Source organism: Xyrauchen texanus, chromosome 35 (assembly GCF_025860055.1).
Source record: "Xyrauchen texanus isolate HMW12.3.18 chromosome 35, RBS_HiC_50CHRs, whole genome shotgun sequence".
Taxonomy (NCBI): Eukaryota; Metazoa; Chordata; class Actinopteri; order Cypriniformes; family Catostomidae; genus Xyrauchen; species Xyrauchen texanus.
The window spans coordinates 25,733,873-25,755,376 of NC_068310.1; the positions used below are offsets into that span (position 1 = coordinate 25,733,873).

At 37.2% G+C, this 21,504-nt stretch overlaps 2 protein-coding genes across 3 annotated transcripts; one reads left to right on the forward strand and one right to left on the reverse strand.

The window, feature by feature from the left end:
- Window positions 1–263: 263 nt before the first annotated feature.
- Window positions 264–9,541, forward strand: c1galt1la (core 1 synthase, glycoprotein-N-acetylgalactosamine 3-beta-galactosyltransferase 1, like a). The gene is made up of 5 exons (XM_052106392.1): window positions 264–656; window positions 2,334–2,598; window positions 3,778–4,442; window positions 8,666–9,008; window positions 9,405–9,541. The coding sequence occupies exons 2-4, from the start codon at window positions 2,376–2,378 to the stop codon at window positions 8,999–9,001; spliced, it is 1,224 nt and encodes a 407-aa protein (XP_051962352.1). The 5' UTR covers window positions 264–656; window positions 2,334–2,375; the 3' UTR covers window positions 9,002–9,008; window positions 9,405–9,541.
- Window positions 9,542–11,621: 2,080 nt separating this feature from the next.
- LOC127629248 (tachykinin-3-like) lies at window positions 11,622–14,658 on the reverse strand. 2 transcript variants are annotated; one of them, XM_052106395.1, is made up of 7 exons: window positions 14,533–14,658; window positions 13,857–13,972; window positions 13,648–13,747; window positions 13,505–13,537; window positions 13,348–13,401; window positions 12,239–12,305; window positions 11,622–12,054 (listed from the first exon to the last, which is right to left on the reverse strand). In XM_052106395.1, exons 2-7 carry the CDS (start codon window positions 13,956–13,958, stop codon window positions 12,036–12,038), a joined length of 375 nt encoding a protein of 124 aa, XP_051962355.1. In that variant the 5' UTR covers window positions 13,959–13,972; window positions 14,533–14,658; the 3' UTR covers window positions 11,622–12,035. The 2 variants fall into 2 exon arrangements, with proteins under 2 accessions (XP_051962355.1, XP_051962353.1); XM_052106393.1 differs by having other exon boundaries at window positions 11,911–12,054; window positions 12,239–12,311.
- Window positions 14,659–21,504: the final 6,846 nt, after the last annotated feature.

Sequence of the window (21,504 nt, forward strand, 5' to 3'; positions counted from 1 at the left end):
AACATAAACTGTATGGTTTTACATACGTCAGAGATTTCTGAATGGGGTTATATCTTTTATTATTGTTCAGCTGTAACAACAACAGTACTGTCATGATGATGGTTGTCGTAGTTTCTGTTAATAGTAATGTAATATATTGCTCACAGAATTGCCCTGAACGACTTGAGGAGCATATTGTCATCCCTCTTCAAAATAACGTCTTGCAAGCGAACACCCCTAAGTAGGCGGGGACTCCATAACTAGAGATTGACAACAGACCGACCATTCCTCCAATCAAACCCCTCGATACGGCACGACCCGCCGTGCGTGATACTGATAACAGTTTTCACTCGCGATGGTTGAGGATCTGTTGTCGGGTAGAGGCCCGTTAACGCCAAATAAAGGTGAAACTACTGTTTATCGATGCAAAATATGTGAGATGACTGGCACACAATTTTCCGGCTGAAATCGTCTAGCTAAAGAACAAAATACGCAACGTATGTTTATGAGTCGACGTCATTCACGCATTCAAACGCAACCCCACCCGCCTCTCAGGTAAGCTCGCCTATATCGTGAGGTGTAAAGATGAAACTGACCGGAGGCACGTCTCACAGCATTCTTTGGGAGACTTCAGACGGTCGGTGAGAGGCATGCAGAGTGGAGACAAACGTTGCAAGGTACGGGCCTTTGTGTTCGATCTCCGCTATACCTCTCATGCATTGTGTATTGTAGATCACTGCTATACAGAAATGCATTGTGAATTTGTTTTTCTTGATGCGCAGACTATGTAATTACACAATATTACAGAATGTTGTTTCAGAACATACTCCGGTAACAGCATTCTGTGTTTATGTAAATGCTTCATTGCACAGACTTAGGCCTTGCTTTATTTTGCAGGATCTTTGCTATATTTCTTAAGGAAAACACTGAGTAATAGAGTAGTATTAGATAACAATAAATTAAAACTGTGAGCTCCTGTGTAAGGAAAATGTTCAACAGACACCAATGCAAATATAATATACATGTAAGTGTTTTGCTATTAGACCTAAAAGCACACAAAAGAGTCTAGTCTATATTTATTAATATTGTTTCAGTCAGGCAGCCTGTGTAGCAGCAATATTCTTTTCACTTGTAAACTATAAAAGTTTATATTTTAGGAACTTCCAGATTACATTTTTACTAGCATTTTGACTTAAAGGACTAGTCACCTAGAATGAAAATTCTCTCATTTACTCACCATCATGCCATCCCAGATGACTTACTTTCTTCAGCAGAACACAAAAATTTTAGAAGAATATCTCAACTTTGTTGGTCTGAAATGCACTTAAAGGCAGCATAAAAGTTATCCATATTACTCGAGTGTTATATCCATGCGTTCTGTAGTGATATGATAAATATGGGTAATATTTCAATATTTAAGTCATTTTTTACTCTAAACTTCCACCTTTGACAAGCTCCAAACCTGTAGTTGGCGATATGCATGAAGAAAGTGATTCACCAAGAAACAAAAGAAGATTTTTGTTATCCATACCCATCATATAGCTTGTGAAGACATGGATTTAACCACTAGAGTCATATGGTTTACGTTTTATGCTGCCTTTATGTAATTTTTGGACCTTGATCGACCGAAATATTCTTTTATATATCGTTGTTTGTGTTCTGCTGAAGAAATAAAGTCATACACATCTGATATTGCATGAGGGTGAGTAAATTATGAGAGAATTCTCTTTTTTGGCTGAACTATCCCTTTAAGGCCAGGCAGCAGCAGGTGTCTAATTCTAGTAAATGAGGCTAAGAACCAAGATTTACAAGTCACCCAAGGTAACCATCTTATAATGCAATCTTTTTCTTAGACTTGCTGCGCAGAACAACTAAATCCTAAAAAACATGGGAAACAGGCTCAGTATGTCAATGTAATGACAAGATTTTGAACAAGAGTGTTTCTTTAACAAGTAGCTGCTAAAAGTAACTTTTTTTATTATCATTTAAAAACATTGCAATCAAATCTTTCAATTCAGAGAGTAAATTATACGAACAGCATAGATATGAATACTATTCACACTGTAAATAAAAAATGTGAAGAACTTCTTTGTTCAATGGCCTGACTCATTTAAACGGTTAGTTAATCCTATGTTTCATGTTCAATACCTCATGAAGTTCACATATATATAATTACATAATTTATCTGGTTGCACCACATAATTAGTATAAAAATATCTAGATACTTTATAAAATAATAATTAATAATAATTTAAAGAGTGAGGCTTGTTTGGGAGAGATTCTTCTTGAAGGACTGAAAATACAAAGCTACTAAAGGGGAAAAAACTAAAGTAATCAATGTATTGTATTTCCAGACTTGCAGTTACGGATGTGTGCTGGCTTCCTGAAGGTTCAACATGAAAGGGGGACATTCAAGGTGTGCTTTCTCCCTGGGCTTTGTGGTGGGCAGCTGTACTTTGTACGTCTTCTTGAGACAGGTGTGGTTTGAGGAGAGCTTCACCTGGCAGCATGATGGCAAGAGCAACCTTACTCCACTAGGGCCAGAGCAAAACACCCACAATCTAACCTGGAGAGTGGAAGGATCTGCCCTGATCAACTTCAGGCAGCCTCACCAGTCAGGTGCAGAACTACAGTGCCCTCTAGTGCATACTTGATGGAATGTAAAATGATACACAGTATAAAAAGTTGTAACATAAGACAGTGTTTTACTTTCAAAGTAATTGTCTAGGGAAGGTTCTTTTATTAATTTCAAGAAATTTTTAATGAAAAGTGTAGGGTGAATACAGGCAAAGTGGGTATAAATGTGTTTATTCTTTCATAACAAAATTAAATCAGTAAAACTGTGAAGCTAGTAAAACAGTGTCCCACTTTACTGTTATTCATCCTACTTTAGAGTAACAATGTGTTAAAGGGTTAGTTCACCCAAAAATGAAAATTTGCCATCCCAGATGTGTCGAACCAGTAGCGGTTCTAGCCCTGTGCTGAACCCCCCCTCAGCACCCCCTAGACGGAACCCCATGTCGCCCATGCCTAAATCCGCCACTGTGTAGAACTTACTTTCTTCTGCAGAACACAAACTAATATTTAAATATAAAAAGAACATCTCACCTCTGTATGTCCATACAATTTAAGTGAATGGTGGTCAAACCTTTTAAAGCCCTTAAAAAGCATCATTAAATTAATTCATAAGAATCCAGTGGGTATTTAATGTCATCTGAAGTGATCCAAACTATTTTAGGTGAGAACAGACAAAAATGTAACTCCATTTTCACTATAAATCTCAGTCTCTTTGATCATGATTTCAAGCTCGATTACACTTCCTATAGTGCCGTCTAGTACTGTGTGCAGGCATGAAGCACTAGGGAGTGTAATCGAGCTTGAAATCATGATCATGCCCAAAGATTGCAATGGCAAGATGTACAGTGAAATAGAGATACATGTTGATCTGTTTCTCACCCAAAACCGACTGAATCAAGTCAGAAGATGTTGATTAAACTGATGTTGAGTCAAGTGGATTACTTTATCAGCTTTTTGGAGTGTAAAATATCTGGTCAACATTCACTTGCATTCTATGGAGCTACAGAGCTGAGATCTTCTAAAAATCTTTGTTTATGTTCTGCGGAAGAAAGAAAGTCATACACATCTGGGATGGCATGAGGGTGAGTAAATAATAAGATAATTTTTATTTGGGTGAACTAACCCTTTAAAGGCTTAATTCACCCCAAAATGAAAATGTGTCATCATTGACCACATGGCTTGGTAGAATGCGACAGTATCTTATTTGTTTTGATTATGCAGAAGAGAAGAGCCACATTGCAGATGAGCTATTTAAGAAGGTGCGTATCCTGTGCTGGGTGATGACAGGGCCCAGTAATCTACAGTCAAAGGCTCAGCATGTGAAAGCCACATGGAGCCGTCACTGTAATGTAGTGCTATTCATGAGCTCTGTAGAAGATCGCAGCTTCCCCACAGTGGGTCTCGGCACAGGAGAAGGCCGTGATCAGCTCTACTGGAAGACTATTCGTGCCTTCCACTATGCTCTGAAGAACCACGGCAATGAGGCAGACTGGTTCCTCAAAGCTGATGATGACACGTTTGTTGTTGTGGACAATTTGCGCTGGATCTTGTCAAACTACACGGCAGAGCAGCCCATATACTTTGGCAAGAGGTTCAAGCCGTACACCAAGCAGGGCTACATGAGTGGCGGTGCAGGTTACGTGCTCAGTAAAGAGGCTCTTCGAAGGTTTGTGGAGGGTTTTAGCACTAAAGTGTGCACTCATACCACCTCAGTGGAGGATCTTGCTATGGGTCAGTGTTTGGAGAAAATGGGGGTGTTAGCAGGGGACTCGAGGGACACACTGCACAGAGAAACCTTCCATCCTTTCATTCCTGAACACCATCTTACAGGCAAGTTCTCCAAGACCTTCTGGTACTGGAACTACTGCTTCTACCCTATTGTAGAGGTACGTTGTGTACTTATTTTTTGGAAAGTTAAAGTTTAATATTCATTAAAACATTTCCATTTTGTGCTGCGCATAAGAAGGAAAATAATAAGGGTTTGGAACAACTTAAGGGTGAGTACATTTTGACAGAATTTTCATCTTGAACTTAACTAGGCACATAAGATATTATTCTTATGTACTTTGTGTTAATTCTCTATATTTCACAGCTTCGAGACAAAAAAAAAAAAAAAGAGTTGTATTAATTTGGATGTCTGTTCCCAAGCAACGTCTATATAGTGAATTAATTATTATTTTAGTAATGATTTCTCACATATGTAAAACATATTTTCTGAAAAATTTGAGTTTGCCTGAGAGGAGAAAAACAATTAAACTGTCAATAGTAATTTTCCATGAACATATAATATTTTGGTGTGTATAAAATTAAATACAATTTTGAGAAATGTATGGCCATTAAAATACATTGACTAATTTTAGCCCTCGTGTTTAAAATAAATAGAACTGAATTAGAAAATCTTTCAGGTGAATTCAAGTGTGACCCTTTTGATGGAGAACCTTATTTGTCAATAGTTTTTCTTTCCCCGTACAGGATTAGGTAATTCTGTCTTTTCGGGATAGTGAATAGATAAAATGCAATATCAGGGTTTTTAAATGGGGAAAAAAAATTAACTAACGTCATTGTTCAGGAATAGAATTCTAAATTTTCTTAATGGATCCGGAAAGGCATTGTTCAACCTTTGAAAATTCTGCCATTATTTACTCACCCTCGTATTGTTACAAATCCATATGACTGACTTCTGTGGAACACTAAGGTAGATGCGAGGTAGAATGTTAGCCTCAGTCACCATTCACTTTCATTGTGCAAAAAGTCCAATGAAAGTGTAGGCCCCGGCACACTCACGGCGAAGTGCTGCTTCGTTCTTTTCTCAGAGCCAAAAGGAAGTTCGATGCAGCTGAGGAACGACATACTGTTTGCGAAGACCTGCCACACTGCTGGGATAGGCACTTAGAGGTCCATTTGAATATGAGGAAGCTCAAGACTACGTGTAAAACATCAAGAATATGGTTTTAAAATTTGAGATGGGCATTTTTGAGTAATTTTATAGTAGAGTACTCTACCCCACAAAAAACGAGTTCTTGTAAATTAAAATGGATGTTAAAAATAACAAGCATGACACATACGTGAAATTTATATTTAGCTTTATTCAAAAATGTTTACAAGAATGGTTTCAAAATAAGACAACTTCAACAAACTATGCTTTTCTTTTGGGAAAAAATTAAATGATACAAATGAATAACAAAAAGACTTAAAAATGTCAGCAAAACAGTTGCTGTCACCTGGAGCTTACATAGAAACCAATTCTGATGGCATATGTAAACTATGACTATCACTACCAACATAAAGCCAGGCTGGAACAGGCATGTCGAGGCTCATCATGCAGAAGCTAGGGTAGCATTTAAGACATGGGTGCAGGCAGGCAGACCTAGAAATGGTCCGATCCTTGAGTATAAAAAGCTTACCAGCGCTAAACTCAAATATGCCATCCGTTACATTGGTAAACATGAACAAACTATGAGAGCAAATTCAATGGCTGAGAAATTAAGGGTTAAGGATGTCAATGGCTTTTGGAAGGAGGTGAGAGCCCTGAACAGGGCCAATACATTGCTTCCATGTGTCATGGAGGGGGAGTCTGGGGTTGATAATATTGCTGAGATGTGGAGGAAACACTACTCTGCCTTATTTAACTGTGTTAAAAGTGACCCCTACAGAGTGATAAATATTGCTAACAGTAGTCCTGAGATAATCACTTGCAGTGAAGTCTGCCAGGCTGTAGCACATCTTTCTGACAAGAAAGCGTGTGGGTTAGACCACATTACTGCAGAACACCTTAAGTTTGCTAGTCCTAAGGTGGCAGTACTGCTTGCCATTTTTTTTTCTGGATTCATGACCCATGGTCTGCTACCTGAATCTATGCTGTCTGTTACTCTTGTGCCTGTCGTCAAGGACAAGGCTGGCAAGGTTGGGAGCTTAAATAATTATAGGCCAATAGCCCTAGCCAGTGTGATATCTAAAGTACTGGAAAGGATTTTACTTGATCGTCTAGGTCCATTTATTGGTACCACTGATAATCAATTTGGCTTTAAAGCTAAATTTGGTACTGATTTGTGTATCTATGCTTTGAAGGAGGCAACACAGGGGTACATAAGGCAGAACTCTTCCATGATTATTGGGTTTATTGATGCTTCTAAAGCCTTTGACAGAGTCAATCATTATAAGCTATTTGAAAAAATGAGCCAAAGGGGTGCTCCTGACAGCATTATAAGAATCCTGGCTTACTGGTATGCCAACCAGAGTATGCAGGTTAAATGGGGTAACACAGTATCTGCCTCATTTGGGGTGAGTAATGGGGTACGTCGGGGGCTACTTTCACCAGCTCTCTTCAACCTTTACATGGATGAGTTATCCAACCAATTATCAAGATGCAAAACGGGTTGTATAATTGGTAACACCTTGGTTAATCATTTTATGTATGCTGATGATTTGGCCATTTTCTCTCCTAGCAGTGCTGGTTTTCAGCAGCTACTGAATATCTGCTCTGAGTATGGGGTGAAATTTGATGTGCTGTATAATGCCAAAAAGAGTGCTGTGATAATATGTAGGACAAAAGTGGATAAAGATCTTTGTTTTCCAGACTTTTATCTGTCAGGACAAGTGATGACTGTTTGTAATAAAATTAAATACCTGGGTCATTATATTACAGATCAGTTATCTGATGATGAGGATTTATACAGGCAGCGTTGCATATTATATGCCCAAGCTAACATGCTGGTAAGAACATTCCACAGGTGCACGGATGACGTCAAAATTGGCCTGTTCAAAGCATATTGCACTCCTTTGTATACTGCTCCTTTGTGGTCTAAGTTTAAAAAGGCTAGTATGCAGAAGCTTAAGGTTGCTTATAATGACTGTATGAGGACACTGCTCAACAAACCCAGATGCTCTAGTGCAAGTGACCTTTTTTGTAATGCAGGGGTCTGCACTTTTCAGGCATTACTGAGGAGACTCACCTACAAATTCATTTGTCGCCTGAATGACTCCCAGAACAGCATTGTGATGCTGCTAGTAAATGCTAGGTTTAGTGCCATACGATACCAATCATCACTATATATATTGGCTGGTATAAGTGTCTTTATAGAAATGCTGTATTTTAGCTTTTATTTAATTTATTTATTTATTTATTTGTTTGTTCTCCTTTATCTTTGTATCATTTTTATCTTTTGGTATATGTTTTTGATTTATGTATTATTGCATGTTATGTCTGTGCCTTCTGAATGGACCAAGAGTCTGTAAAATAAAGGTTGATGATGATATGAGTCTACACAAAGGCTTTCACATTTTTATAATTTCACGTTATTATTCAGGAAAAACATGGCAGGCAAATGTGTTGAGGAAAATGTATTTGCGATATTCAAGTAATGTCTTTAATACTCATAGCTGTTGCAGAATGTGTAATAGAATACTAGACACTTAATTAAAAAAAATTCTATGCGAACATCTGGATAGATATCGATACATTTGCACCAGTTCGCTAGTAACTGTACCCACGGCGTTATATTCGTGTTGACTGATTTTAACCGACTGAATGGGAATTGGCTGTCGGCCTCAAAGTAGGTGGAGCTCCAGGTCACACCTACAGATGACGTGGGCCAATGGCAGTATGGCAGTAAGGTGTTTAGCAGCTGGTAAGAAGTTTTCCTTAAAGTTTTCCCAAGTGAGCTGGTATGAACCACCAAAACGACCTCAAAAACACCTTCTTTTTGGCCAGATTTTGTTCTAAATGTCACACCCGTTCGGGGTCTTGAGGCTAACATACTGCCTAACATCTCTTTTTGTGTTCCACAGAAGAAAGTAAGTCATTTAAGTTTGGAATGACATAAGGGTGAGTGAATAATCACAGAATTCTGATTTTTTTTTTTAAATCACAATTCTCATATTTCCCTTTAAGCTATTCATGGACAACTGTAGAAGCTCTAGCCTCTTTTGTTTAACTTTTGCTATTACATGGCTGCTGCAGTGCTTATTTGATGTGGTTGTGATGTGTAGAACTATTTTATAATTATTTCACGTTTATAACTCCTGATTGCTTGTATATGCTTTAGAAATTAATTGGATTGAATCACATACCATTCTTGTTCCCTTATATCTGATTTGTATTTCCCTACAGGGCCCACAATGCTGCTCTGACCTAGCAGTGTCTTTCCACTACATAGACCCTGTGCTAATGTATACTCTCGAGTACTACACTTACCGATTGAGGCCCTATGGCTACCAACACCGCTACCAGCCTTCAGTGCCTTCTATACTATCCCAGACTGTGAAGCCCACCAAAGAAGTTCAGAGATTAGAGGAGCATGTCAATAAAATGTCAATTTTAGAAAACACCATGAAGCCCGAAGCTGATGCAGAGAAGACTAGTGAAACAGACAAAGTCTCAAATGCTACCCTGGAGAAAAAAGCAACTGACAGCAATACAGCATCAACACTACAAAGCCAACGATAGCCTTAAGGTGCGATTATGATTGTGTTTTAATGTGAACCAAAAGAAAATCTTCAGTGTGATGGTATACAAATGATTGTTAATCCAAAATGAGAGCATCGTAGAGCAAAAATATAGGACTCAAATATGTGAACAGTGAATTTGTGTTGCATTTATATTTGTCCAGATTGGGTGATGGGGTGATGTAGTGTAGTGTTTGCAAATCTGGGGTGATAACCAAAAGGTTGTAGGTTTGATCCCCACAATGACAGTCCATAAGCCATTGTCATTGTTGCCCTTGAGCAAGTCATTTAACCAGAGTTTTCTCCAGAGATCAACCCTGTAATAAGTGTTCCGTAAATTGGTTTGAATATCAGTTTTTAGTTTTATGGTCTGTTTGAATAAATGGTTTGCTGCCTTGTTTTAGGTGTGGGAGCACATCTTATAGATGGCCTGAGGACATAAAAGGCTGGAATAAGAGAGTATTACAACAAGGACACGCTGAACAATCTCGTTTGAAATCAGAATGCTGTGTGAAAGTGAAAAGCTGAGTTTTATATGATCATTCATGTAGGTTCCTTTTTTCCCCTTTTCTTTTTGACAAAAGATCAGCACATATCCCTCTTTGAATTCTTAATATGTTGAAAAGCCTGTTTGATGTCAGTTTTGTCCTTGGAGTGGGCAGTGAGATAGGGCTTCTTAAACACCTATTTACTTCAAAAGCCCCCCTGCATTTTTATGGAATCTTCAGATGGACTTTGATGCGGTACTGTCTGTGTAGGCTTTTACATTAATGAACTGTTACCTTAAGGAAGAACAGTATGGTTGGGCCCATACCATGGTTTAGTGATCTACTGAAAAGTAGTTTTCACGCTCTTTGATTTTTAATGGGAATGTCGATGAGGCTGTGAGGGATAGACTCACAGTCTCTTAAATGGACTGTACTGCAGTTTAAAAAAGGTTTGGATCATTTTACGGACACAAAATTATTAAATATTTGTCCAAGAACATTCAGTATACAAAGAACTTAAACATAAGTTGTGGAAAATTATCTGGGATCTTTATACAGCTTTATACCATTCGTGCCATTGAAGAGACTGTAAGTCTATCCCGCATAGCCTCGTTGTCATTTCCATTAAAAATCAAAGACGGCGCTACCTTGAATAAGGAATGAGTCATTATGGTAAATTAAATGTTTAAACTTTAAGTATTAAGCTTGCCAGATTTAGAGACCGATTCATGGCTCCTTTATTATGTTTAAGGTTCAAGATTGCTAATTTTTCAGAAAAACAAATTGCTGTTTTAATCACCTTTTGGTGAATTTCTGAATTTTGCACTTTTTGTTTAATTGACAGTTCCCTTGAAAATACCATCTGTTATGTAATCTATTTAATGATGTTATTGAAACAAGATTTATGTTAAATAAAATGTTTAATGTTTATCGGTTCTTGCCACTTTAGTTTTTCCAAGTTAGTACAACTACATGTGGTGTGCAGTTGGACATTGTTGAATTTTTGGATTTTTTTTGAGGGCTACAGGGAAAAGAAGTTGACTCCAGAAGTTGCATGGTAAGATTTCACAGTCACTAACTTTTATTTCATTATGATATGATGAATATATTTCTACCCTCTTATTGTGCTGCTGTTTTGAATTGTGAAGTAATAAAGAATTGTGACATTAGATATTATTTGTATTTACAAAAATCATGTTTTATACATTAGACAGCAAAAATAACTTTTAAATATATTGAAATGCAGGTAAAGTGGATAATTAAATCTGCTTATGTACAGTGGTGGACAGAAATATTGGTACCTTAGTAATATGAGCAAAGAAGGCTGTGAAAAAAACAAATCTGCAGTGTTTATCTTTTTGATCTTTCATTCAAAAAATCACAATCAAACCTTTTAATTGAAGTAAAACAATTGAAAGAGGGGAAATATCTCTTTATTAAATACATATTTTTCTCAAAACACATTGGTCACAATTATTGGCACCCCTAGAAATTCTTATGAGTAAAATATATCTGAAGTATATTTCCATTCATATTTTACATATTTTAGTACAGCTGGGTGACTAGGAACATTAAATTGTTCAGCCACGACTTGTTTCACAAAGGTATAAATATGAGGGAACACATAGGCCAAATTCCCTTAATCATCAATCACAGTGGGTTAGACTAAAGAGATGAAGAAGTACCCAATGCCCAAGGTTAAATGTGGTGCTGGATCTTTAATAGTGTGGGGCTGTTTTTCTGTCAGAGGTTCTGGAGATTCGGATACATGGCATCACAGACTCATACCAACAAATAGAAAATAAAAACCTGTCTGCCTCTATCAGAAAGCTTACAATGGGCCCTGGTTGGATCTTCTAGCAGGACAATGATCCAAAACAAACATCAGAATCAACACAAAAATGGTTCACTGGCCACAAAATCGAGGTTCGGCCATGGCTATCCCAGTCCCCTGATCTGAACCCCATATAACATTTGTGGGGTGAACTGAACAGGAAAGTCCACCAAAATGGACCTGAATTTGAAGGATCTGGAGAGATTCTGTATGGAGGAATGGTCTCAGATGCCATGTGTTCTCCAACCTCATTAGGCAATATAGGAGAAGACTCAGAGCTGTTATCTTGGCAAAGGGAGGTTGCAAAAAGTATTGAATAAAAGGGTGCCAATAATTATGGCGAATACTTTTTGGAGTAAAATATTTATTTAATAACGAGATATTTCCTGTTTCAATTGTTTTACTTCAATTAAAGGTTAGATTTTTTTTGTGATTTGTTTAATGAAAGATAAGAAAGGATAAACAATGCAGTTTTCTTTTCCAAAGCCTTTTTTTGCTCCTATTTACCAAGGGTGCCAATATTTTTGAAACAAACCACACCATAGGAAATCGTGTTTATTTGATAATTTTATATAAATATTTACTTTTGCTCTATGGATTTAGTAAAATAAATATAACTTCTTGTTTTTGCCCCAAAGAAAAGTCTTGAAAAGAAGCTTTCATGACAGGGTGGTGCAGACAATTAACTGGATATGAATATGAAATTCCTTTGCCTATAACCCACGACGAAATCTGAAACAAAAAATAAAGTAAATATTTATACTGACAGGAGGGTGAGTAATTTGAGAATAATAGGCAGCCATGTGGGCACAAATGCTGCGGAGTGAAGAAGAGCATGCACAGTGGCTGTAATGTCTTCAATAATAATAATAATCCTGGAGGTGGCAGTACAGGCAAAGTTTAATGTAGAGCTTGCCTCAGTTTGCGCTTGTTGAAGAAGATGCCCTCATTTGGTTCTGGATACTCTTTTCTCCACGGACGCCCTGTATCTGACAACACAAATACAGTAAATCCTGAGATTATTTAGCAGATGGGCCACTTCTATTAAAATTAATGGGCGAAATTGGAACCCTCAACCAAAGAGCTCTGATCGCCGAATGGTCAACGGATGTAGAAAGGAAGTCCCGCCTTACTGTTAAAAGAGCAAATCACTTTTTATATAAAGACATCGCCTGTCAATCAACTCTAGAACGCGTATTAGCTAGCCTATTCAAACCGTGGAAAATCGCGTTTTTTTTTTTGCATAATATTAGACAAAGAATCTCAATTTATGATAACAGTATTATCATATTTTATTGCTTATTTGAAATATGTTCTTTGATCGTAATCCTGACCAACCGTTTTTGAGATTTCGGTCTTTTCCGATTCAAGTAGATAGGAGCTGCACTGGCATGGCTGGAAATAGCCTCCCGAGAGCGTTCCAAAGATGGCTGACAGTGGACTGACTTGCTAGAAATACTTTGGTATGTCTCAGAAAACACTCGACAAATATTCCGACAGTTTATTTAAAAGAATGTTCCGGCTTCTAATAATTTAAACTCAACAGCATGGTCTACTCAACACGTAAACATTATACGCGTTAGCACAATTTTACAGTGATAAATTAAAGTATTTACCGGCGTTACATAATTTTACCAGATTACGGGGTTTCCTGAGCAGCGTTTGGATATAACTTTACGCGGATAAGTTTAATAAGTAATTTTGTCACACTCAAAATCATGTTAACACGTATTATGTTTACTTTTAAAATATTGTGTATTTCAACATTTATGGTCTGACCCTATTAATTTCATTGTAAGTGCTTACATTAACCGCTATTTTTGCTTTTTTTAATAAACAAGGGACGATTCAAATTATTATTGTTATTGTGGTATACTAATCAACATTATACCACATGTTGTCGATTGGATTAAGATTGGGCTACTTTGCATTTGTGATTATTAATGTACATAAAACAAAATGCGAATTTAACGAACGTAAAAATGTCTTTCGCATATGTCAGTGAGTCAGTGAGAAATATGTTACCAGAGTCAGAGCTTCGCCGACCCATGAGCCCAACAAAGATATCATGCATTTCCCCTGAAAGGACAAACATAGAGCATCATACAATTCCGTTTTCTTTTCTTTTTTTATATATATATTTGGAAGTAAATACTAGGAACAGTCAGCCAATATATCTTACTTTTACGTTGCGGTGGTATACCATCATCTGTGTCTGGGGGAAAAAAAGGAATTCGTTGAAATGTAATATTTGAAACACGTCTCTAGAGGAACATTTAGCTAAACCTATAAATAAATAAAAAAAAAACTCTGCTGTTCCCTTACCGGCATTTCTGCGTCCCATTAATCCAACAAAACTGTCATAATCTATATCATTATATCTTCTCAGCAAGTTATGAGCCGACACCCGAAATCTTGGACTCTCCTGTATGTAAATTATAAAAATTAGACTATATCATAAGAACTTTTTGCAAACTTTCAGTTTTACAAAGACAGGCAATTCTTTAGATATTACACTATAGGCTGTCACTTACGTTTGAAACTGATCTTTGAAACTCTGGCTGCTGACAACCAGATTCAATCCATTGGGTTTCCAGCACCAAAACCAAGAAGAGTATCACTAATGCACGGTACATCTCTACAGGTTGGTCTGAGGAAAAAATGTTGCATTAACACTTGTTCCGTTTTAACCAGGTTTACGCCTCATGCATAGAGAAAGGGCATAGATTTGGCTTGAACATTGGGGTATAAATCATCATGGCATATATCATATGGGGTTACCTCCCTCCATCCCCCCTGGAATATACGCCCCTGGCATAGAGGATCATTAAATACACAATTATCTGCCAATTTAATGGCAAATTCAAAACAATCCCCCCCCCATCACAAATGCAAATGCTAAAGCTATTTACAACTTTTCAAAGCATGCATTGGTTTTGTGGATTTAGAATTGCATAAAAATTAGAGCTTTTCATTGTATGTGCTGTTTTAAATGATGAACCATGCGGTGTGCCATCTCCAGTCATTCTTGACTAGAGAGGACATTAGGACAATTTATGATTGCCTTGTCTAAAACCACCCAGAAATATTCAATATAACGTGTCACAACACAGTAAGAGGAGAAAAGGCTTTTGATGAATATAGAAATGGATAAAAAAAACATATAAAAAAACAATAATTCAAAACTGCATTTTCAGGTATTGCACTTACCTGAGCTGAGGATAGTGCTCTGTAGAAACAGGTGAGAATCACTGCTGAATTACAGTGTTTGATTGAGCAGTTAAATCCTTTTGTGATGTACTATCAGACAAGAGAATCAGAGACAGGGATTTTCTCCTGTCTGATTGTTAAATGATAGCAACATGTGCGTAAGTCCAATCAGATGTCGATGTAGGTGTGGTTTAAGGGTTTGTTGTCCGCATCATTGATGACCATGCAATTGAGATCCTGACATCAGAGTTGTGAGGCATTCCTTAAAAGGACAAAATCATAGCCCCTTTTGTCAAACCTCATATCATCACTTATTCAAATTTCTAGTCCTTGAAACTTTATATAACTTTATCTGTAACTTTGCCAATATTTTTCAAGTGCCAGGCTATGTTGGAGATCGGATCTTAAAAACGTGTTGTCCAAACTTAGCAGATAACACACTTGCGTGAGAGCGTATCCAAATGTCTTGTTTGTTGATTCATTTAGATTATGTTGATATCTATCTGAATGCTTATTCTGTCTGCTAAGTAGGGCCTTATTGTCATATTTTCCTCCTGACTGCCTAATCAGTGTCACTGGCAGGAATATAATCTCTCAAGGAAGCAATTACACAGATGGAACAGCGAATGATTAGAACGGTGTCTCGCAGACTCAATGGACATTTGAGGGAGCATCTAACTGGCCTGGCGACATGCAGGGTTGATTAGTGGGAAAATCCATTAGTTGCTGCCCACACTCAGTATGCTGCATGCAAAGGGCAGCTGTGCTTAAAAGTTAATGTTGGAGAACAGATTTGCAGAAACCAATGATAGCAACAGGCCAGGCAGCACTAACCAGATTCCACATCAACGTATTCAAATCTATGGCATAATCATCATTATTGTTATCATTCTCATCATTGTTGTCATCTTGATTGGTTTTGTCACCACGACTCTCATCTCTGACGTTATCTAGAAAATGCACAACTTTGAATGAAATGGACCCTTTTCTCAGAGCGTGATTGTGCATTTCTGTCTTAATTTAGTTAATATAGTTAATTACGTCTTAACCAAACTTATATATATATAAAAATGTATATAATTATTATTATTATAATTTTTTTTATGTTTATTGTAAATCTGTAACATTATTCTTTGTGTTGTATTACAACATGATCTCATGGGAAGTCGGCATGTTATTTCTGAGAGTTCCGGTACCCTAGGATCGGCCGCATTATGCAGACTCCCAGATCATCTATTAGACAATATTGTATCAGCTTTAGTGTGCTTACCTTCACCTGTTGCTTGACCGGAAGTGCAATGCCTTAGCAGAGAGATTCGCTTGTTTGGATCCCATGTTGAAACTAGGAAGTAATCAGGTTTGCATTCAGTGACTAGTGCAATTCAAAGGTTGCATATTTCACTCTAATATTACATCTTTACTCCACTGATTGTTAGGTTTAAGTTTGGGTTGGGGGGTACAATTAATAAATATGCATTTCTCCTCACTGTATTACAGCCATTACAGCTGAAAACATCTAGCTTTACATATTGCTTTTGGCGACCCTCCATGGACATTTCGCTTGGAAAATGAAACTCACACATGCAACAACAGTTACCGATTCGGCCACTAGGGGCACTGTTTCACATTTTGGTAAGCACAGACCGGATTTATTTATACAAAAACATCAACCTAATTTTTCTGATTTCACTACCAGATTAGTCTGTATATATCCATGGCATTCATAAAATAAAAAAACGTCACAGTGTAACAGTGTCATTTGAGGCACATAGTAGCACATGAAGTGGATATCCATGAGCATAACTTTATATTCTGCTTTGTTTACTTGGTTGTATCTGTGAAACTGTCTGTACTAAGGTGTTCTGTGCTCTACACATTTTTCTCTATTTTCGCTTTTTGTCTTCTGTGTCTCCTCACGGAGACTGTCGTGCAATTGGATACGTTTTTTGTTTGTTTCCAACACTGGCCTTTTATTATATCTCAGATAACCCCACTTTTTACTTTTCCCTCTCTCCTCTTTGAAAAAATGTAATATCTGGGCTACAGTGAGGCACTTACAATGGAAGTGAATGCGGCCAATCCATAAATGTTAAAACACAAAAGTATAGAACTTTGAAAGTTTTAAAAATATAGCCACGAGACGTAAATTGTTTGCATACATGATTTTATTGTGAAGAAGTCACTTACTAACCTTTTTCTGTGTAAAGTTATATCCAGTTTTACAACTTTGTTGCCATGACGATGTAACAGCGTTAAACCCTAAAACCTTAAAACAACTGCAAAAATATCCATTTAAACAACTTTGCAGCTCAAATAATACAAATGATGTACATTAGAATTTTTGTAAGTCCTTTTATAAAATTTTAATCTTCACATTTCTGACTTTAAACCCTCCAAAAATAGTCCCTGTTCGCTTCTAATGTAAGAGCCTCACTGTAAACTTGATTTTTGCTTATTTATTCCCTTTTTTTTATTATTATTATTTTTTTTTTAGAAAAATCAAAACGTAATTAAATCAATTTAATTAAATCAACATAATGCCAAAAATGCTGTTAATTGAGCTTAATATGTAATGAACCATCAAAAATTCCTGTAATTCTACTTTAACAGACAGCCAAACATAGAAAGCTGCAGAGACTGTATAGCAAAAATATGTTTGAAAGCTAGTAGGATCAATAATTGTTGAAAACAAGTATTTAAATTCCACTTTTGTTAAAAACGTTAAAACCTGTAAGGGGAATTTCTGTTTATGCTGACAAAGTTTATAATAAATATAAGCGCAGCGTAGATCTAGCGGCCAGTCTAGCAGCTGCACATCATTGCACCATCAGCTAGGTAACTCCTAGCCAATCACATGTAAGCCATTGCTTTATAAATCTGCTCATAATCAGATTGCTGTTTCAGTGTGGTAACACGGCAACCTCCACCACCCCACCATCTAAGTTGAGTCCTGTCCTGCATGGGGGTAGGCTCCTGCCTCCTACCTCCAGCAGGATATGATGGTTCTGAGCACAACATCTTTGGACCGCCAGACGGGGCTTATGCCAAAGAGAGACATTACATATCTATTTAATATTCATCAAATAAATGTAATCTTAAATTTCACTCAAGTCTGCAAGTCTTCCTGATAGAACTACAATTCAGCAGTCAATTGAATACCCATTTGCCAATTGTGTCTTACTGCAAGATGAATTAGTGAGTTGGTAAATACGTTGTACCTCTACTATGCAAACCATGCATATTTTACAATGCTTTTGATGCAGATGTTTGAATTTCATCCCTGGCTGTGCTGAGCCACAGGGGACAATCACTGCCAATACTCTGTGCAGACTGAGCTTTGAGATGTGGGGACATGTCGCCTACAACAAAGGGCAGGTCGGAGTTCCAAATGGCTGGTTCTCCCAAAGGTTAACAAATAACCATTCTGATTTTTTACTAATGCACCTCAACCCATATACTGTATGTCCCTTCCTGCTCTGCATGCATTACGCAGTAGGTCAGATTAAAGATATGGGGATGGTTGGGAGACAGATCTAACAGCAGTAGGGGAAAGGAAAAGGAAATAATTGCATTCTTCCATAATTAATTACTTTTTCTTTCCTTTAATCGCAGAGCCACATCCTGGGAGTATCAATGAGAACCCAGAGGAGAACACCATAGGGTTGTTTATTTAGATCATGCTAGGGTGGAGGGCCCCTGCTGTGGAGTGGATGATGACAGTAAGAGGGTGCCTTTGTGGTAAATTCATGACAACATTAGATATCATTCAGACCACTCCAAATGTGAGCGAAAACCATATACTGTACTGCTGCCAAGGAAGAATTTACAGTAATTATCTTGGATTGTAATCTAAAGTGTATGTTTTCTGAAGGATACTCCAGAGAAAACGTGAATTTGTCAAGACTTGGAGTCCTACATGTTTCTATTTGATTTACTGTGAGACAGAACTGCTTTCTCATTTATTTATAACAGCTGGTGTTTGAAAAGCTTGCTCTTATTTGTATCTGCCAATGTCATAAGCCCCTAACACTTTTTATATGAATTATTAATTTGAAATCCGTGAACTTGTTGTAATGGCTCATGGGTAGTGACATTATTCTGGGATTTCAAAGAAATCAGAGGTTTACCAAGACCACAGTTTATCCACTGTGACCTCAGGAAGGTGTTTTTTTTGGTACAGTCAATCAACCAACTTCACTGTGGTGGGATTTGAATAGCTACAAGGATTTGGTTGCAAATTTAAATGGTTAGTTCACCTAAAAAATTAAATTCTGTAATTATTTACTCACCTTCATGTCAGTCCAAACCCGAATTACTCTCTTTGTTCCTTGGAACATGAGGAGAATTTTTAAACTATGTTGACATTTATCTTTTTTTTTTTTTACAATGAAAATGAATGGGTACTGCCAAACCTTAACCTTTTGCTAAACATCTCATTTTGTGTGTGTGTTTGTTTATTTTTATGAAATTACATGAAAATGTCCCTATATCCTGAAAGATATTCATGAAATATAACACGTGTCTGTGTAACAGCATTAGTCTCTGTAAAAAGTGAAGAAAAAAACTTTGCTGCGTGCTGCGGATAATTTGATGGTTGTCAATACGTGGCAAGTTTGAAAATGCTATTTTGCTACCATTGCTTTCTGCTACGTGAAGTTCTAAAACTTATTAACTATCCGTATAAATTGTAATTCAATGGTGTGGTGTTGGAGAGAAAAGCAAATTAGTTTTGACACAGGATTAAATAGTTACTGACAAGTCAGATTACTGGTTGCAGCCATCCTCAGGAACAGTAGGGTGTTGGTGTTGGATCTGTGCAGATTGGCATAAACACAGCTAGAAAGATTCATATGACAATCCATACGAAGATATACACTGGCGGCCAAAAGTATGGAATAATGTTCAGATTTGGCTGTTTCTGAAAGAAATTGGTACTTTAATTCACCAAAGTGGCATTAAACTGATCACAAAGTATAGTCAGGACATTACTGATGTAAAAAACAGCACCATCCCTGTTTGAAAAAAGTAATTTTTGATAAAATCTAGACAGGCCCCATTTCCATCAGCCGTCACTTCAACACCTTAACCTTGAGTAATCATGCTAAATTGCTAATTTGGTACTAGAAAATCACTTGCCATTATATCAAACACAGTTGAAAGCTATTTGGTTCATTAAATGAAGCGTAACATTGTCGTGCTTGTTTTTGAGTTGCCAGTGTATGCAATAGACTGGCATGTCATAAGATCAATATTAGGTAAAAAATGGCAACCTCAAAAAAAGAAACGGCTTTCTCTAGAAACTCATCAGTCAATCATTGTTTTGAGGAATGAAGGCTATACAATGCTTGAAATTGCCAAAAAACTGAAGATTTCATACAAAGATGTACACTACAGTCTTCAAAGACAAAAACTGACTCTAACAAGGACATAAATAGAATAGAATCCTTTATTTTGGTCACACATTATACACACAGTTCTTTTGCATATATACAGTGAACTTATTAGTTTTCACATATCCCAGCTAAGCTGGGGTCAGAGTGCAGGGTCAGCCATGATACGGCACCCCTGGAGCAGATAGGGTTAAGGGCCTTGCTCAAGGGCCCAACAGTGGCATCTTGGTGGTGCTGGGGCTTGAACCCCCAACCTTCTGGTCAGTAACCCAGAGCCTTAACCACAGAGCCACCACTGTGAAGTACATCAGAGTCTCTAGTTTGAGAAATAGATGGCTATTTCAGCTGACAGCTTCATTGAATTCTACCCACTCAACACCAGTTTCATGTACAGCAGTAAAGAAATGTCTCAGGGGTGCAGGCTTATGGGAAGAATTGCAAAGAAAAAGCCACTATTGAAACAAAAAAGGTTAGAGTGGGCAAAGAAACAAAGACAATGGACAACAGATAATTCGAAAAGAGTGTTATGGATCTTAACCCCATTGAGCTTTTGTGGGATCAGCTAGACTGTAAGTGCCCGACAAGACAAGAAAGCGTGGGGTGAAATATCGGTGTGGAGGTTGGTTTTAAAGATAAACTCTTGCAGCATGCTGCAGTGAGACCATTCTATCTGCAAAACTGAGCAATTTAAATGTTAGACAAAAAGAGACACAAGTTGATTGACTACCCAATTACATGTGAAAAGACCAATCAGCTTACACCATGTGAGCTGATTGGCTAACAGTTAACACGTTCAAATAAGGTAACAAATTAAGGGTCAAAAGTATGTTTATGAACTGATAATCTGCCCTTATACTGGTGTTTTGTATGAAAATGTATAAAAGTCATTAGTTCAGCGCCTCGTGTTAATTTCACCAGGAAACTTCCATGAAATGTAAGACGAGCCACATAAAAATTGTTGAGTAAAAATATAGGTATAGCAACATGGTTCTATGTGCAGATATTATATTAGAGCCCATAATGTCTCTATTTGTAGGAACATTTACTCCAGTATCACTTTCTTGTCTGCTTACAGTACTGTGCAAAAGTTGTAGGCACTTGTGAAAAATGTTGCATAGTGAGGAAGACTTCAAAAATTATTAAATAAATAGTTTTCATTTATCACTTAATGTCATACAAAGTCTAGTAAACATAAAAAGCTAAATCAAGATTCAGTGTGACCACCTTTGCCTTTAAAATGCACCAATTTTCCTAGGTACACCTGGACACAATTTTCTTGTTTTTTGGCAGATATTATGTTCCAAGCTACTTGGAGAATTCTTCACAGTTCTTCTCTCTATGTATGTCATCTCAGACAGACACGGTGTTCAGTGGGGGGCTTTGTGGGGGCCATGACATCTGTTGTAGGGCTCCCTGTTCTTCTATACTAATCTTTTCTATTTGTGAAAGTAATGTTTGGGAGTCTAAAATTTATATTCCCTATTGACACACAAGATATAAATAACCATCTTAAGATAAATGCTTTTGTTAAACATCTTATGACTTTTGCACAGTACTATACATCTTACCAAATATAATGATG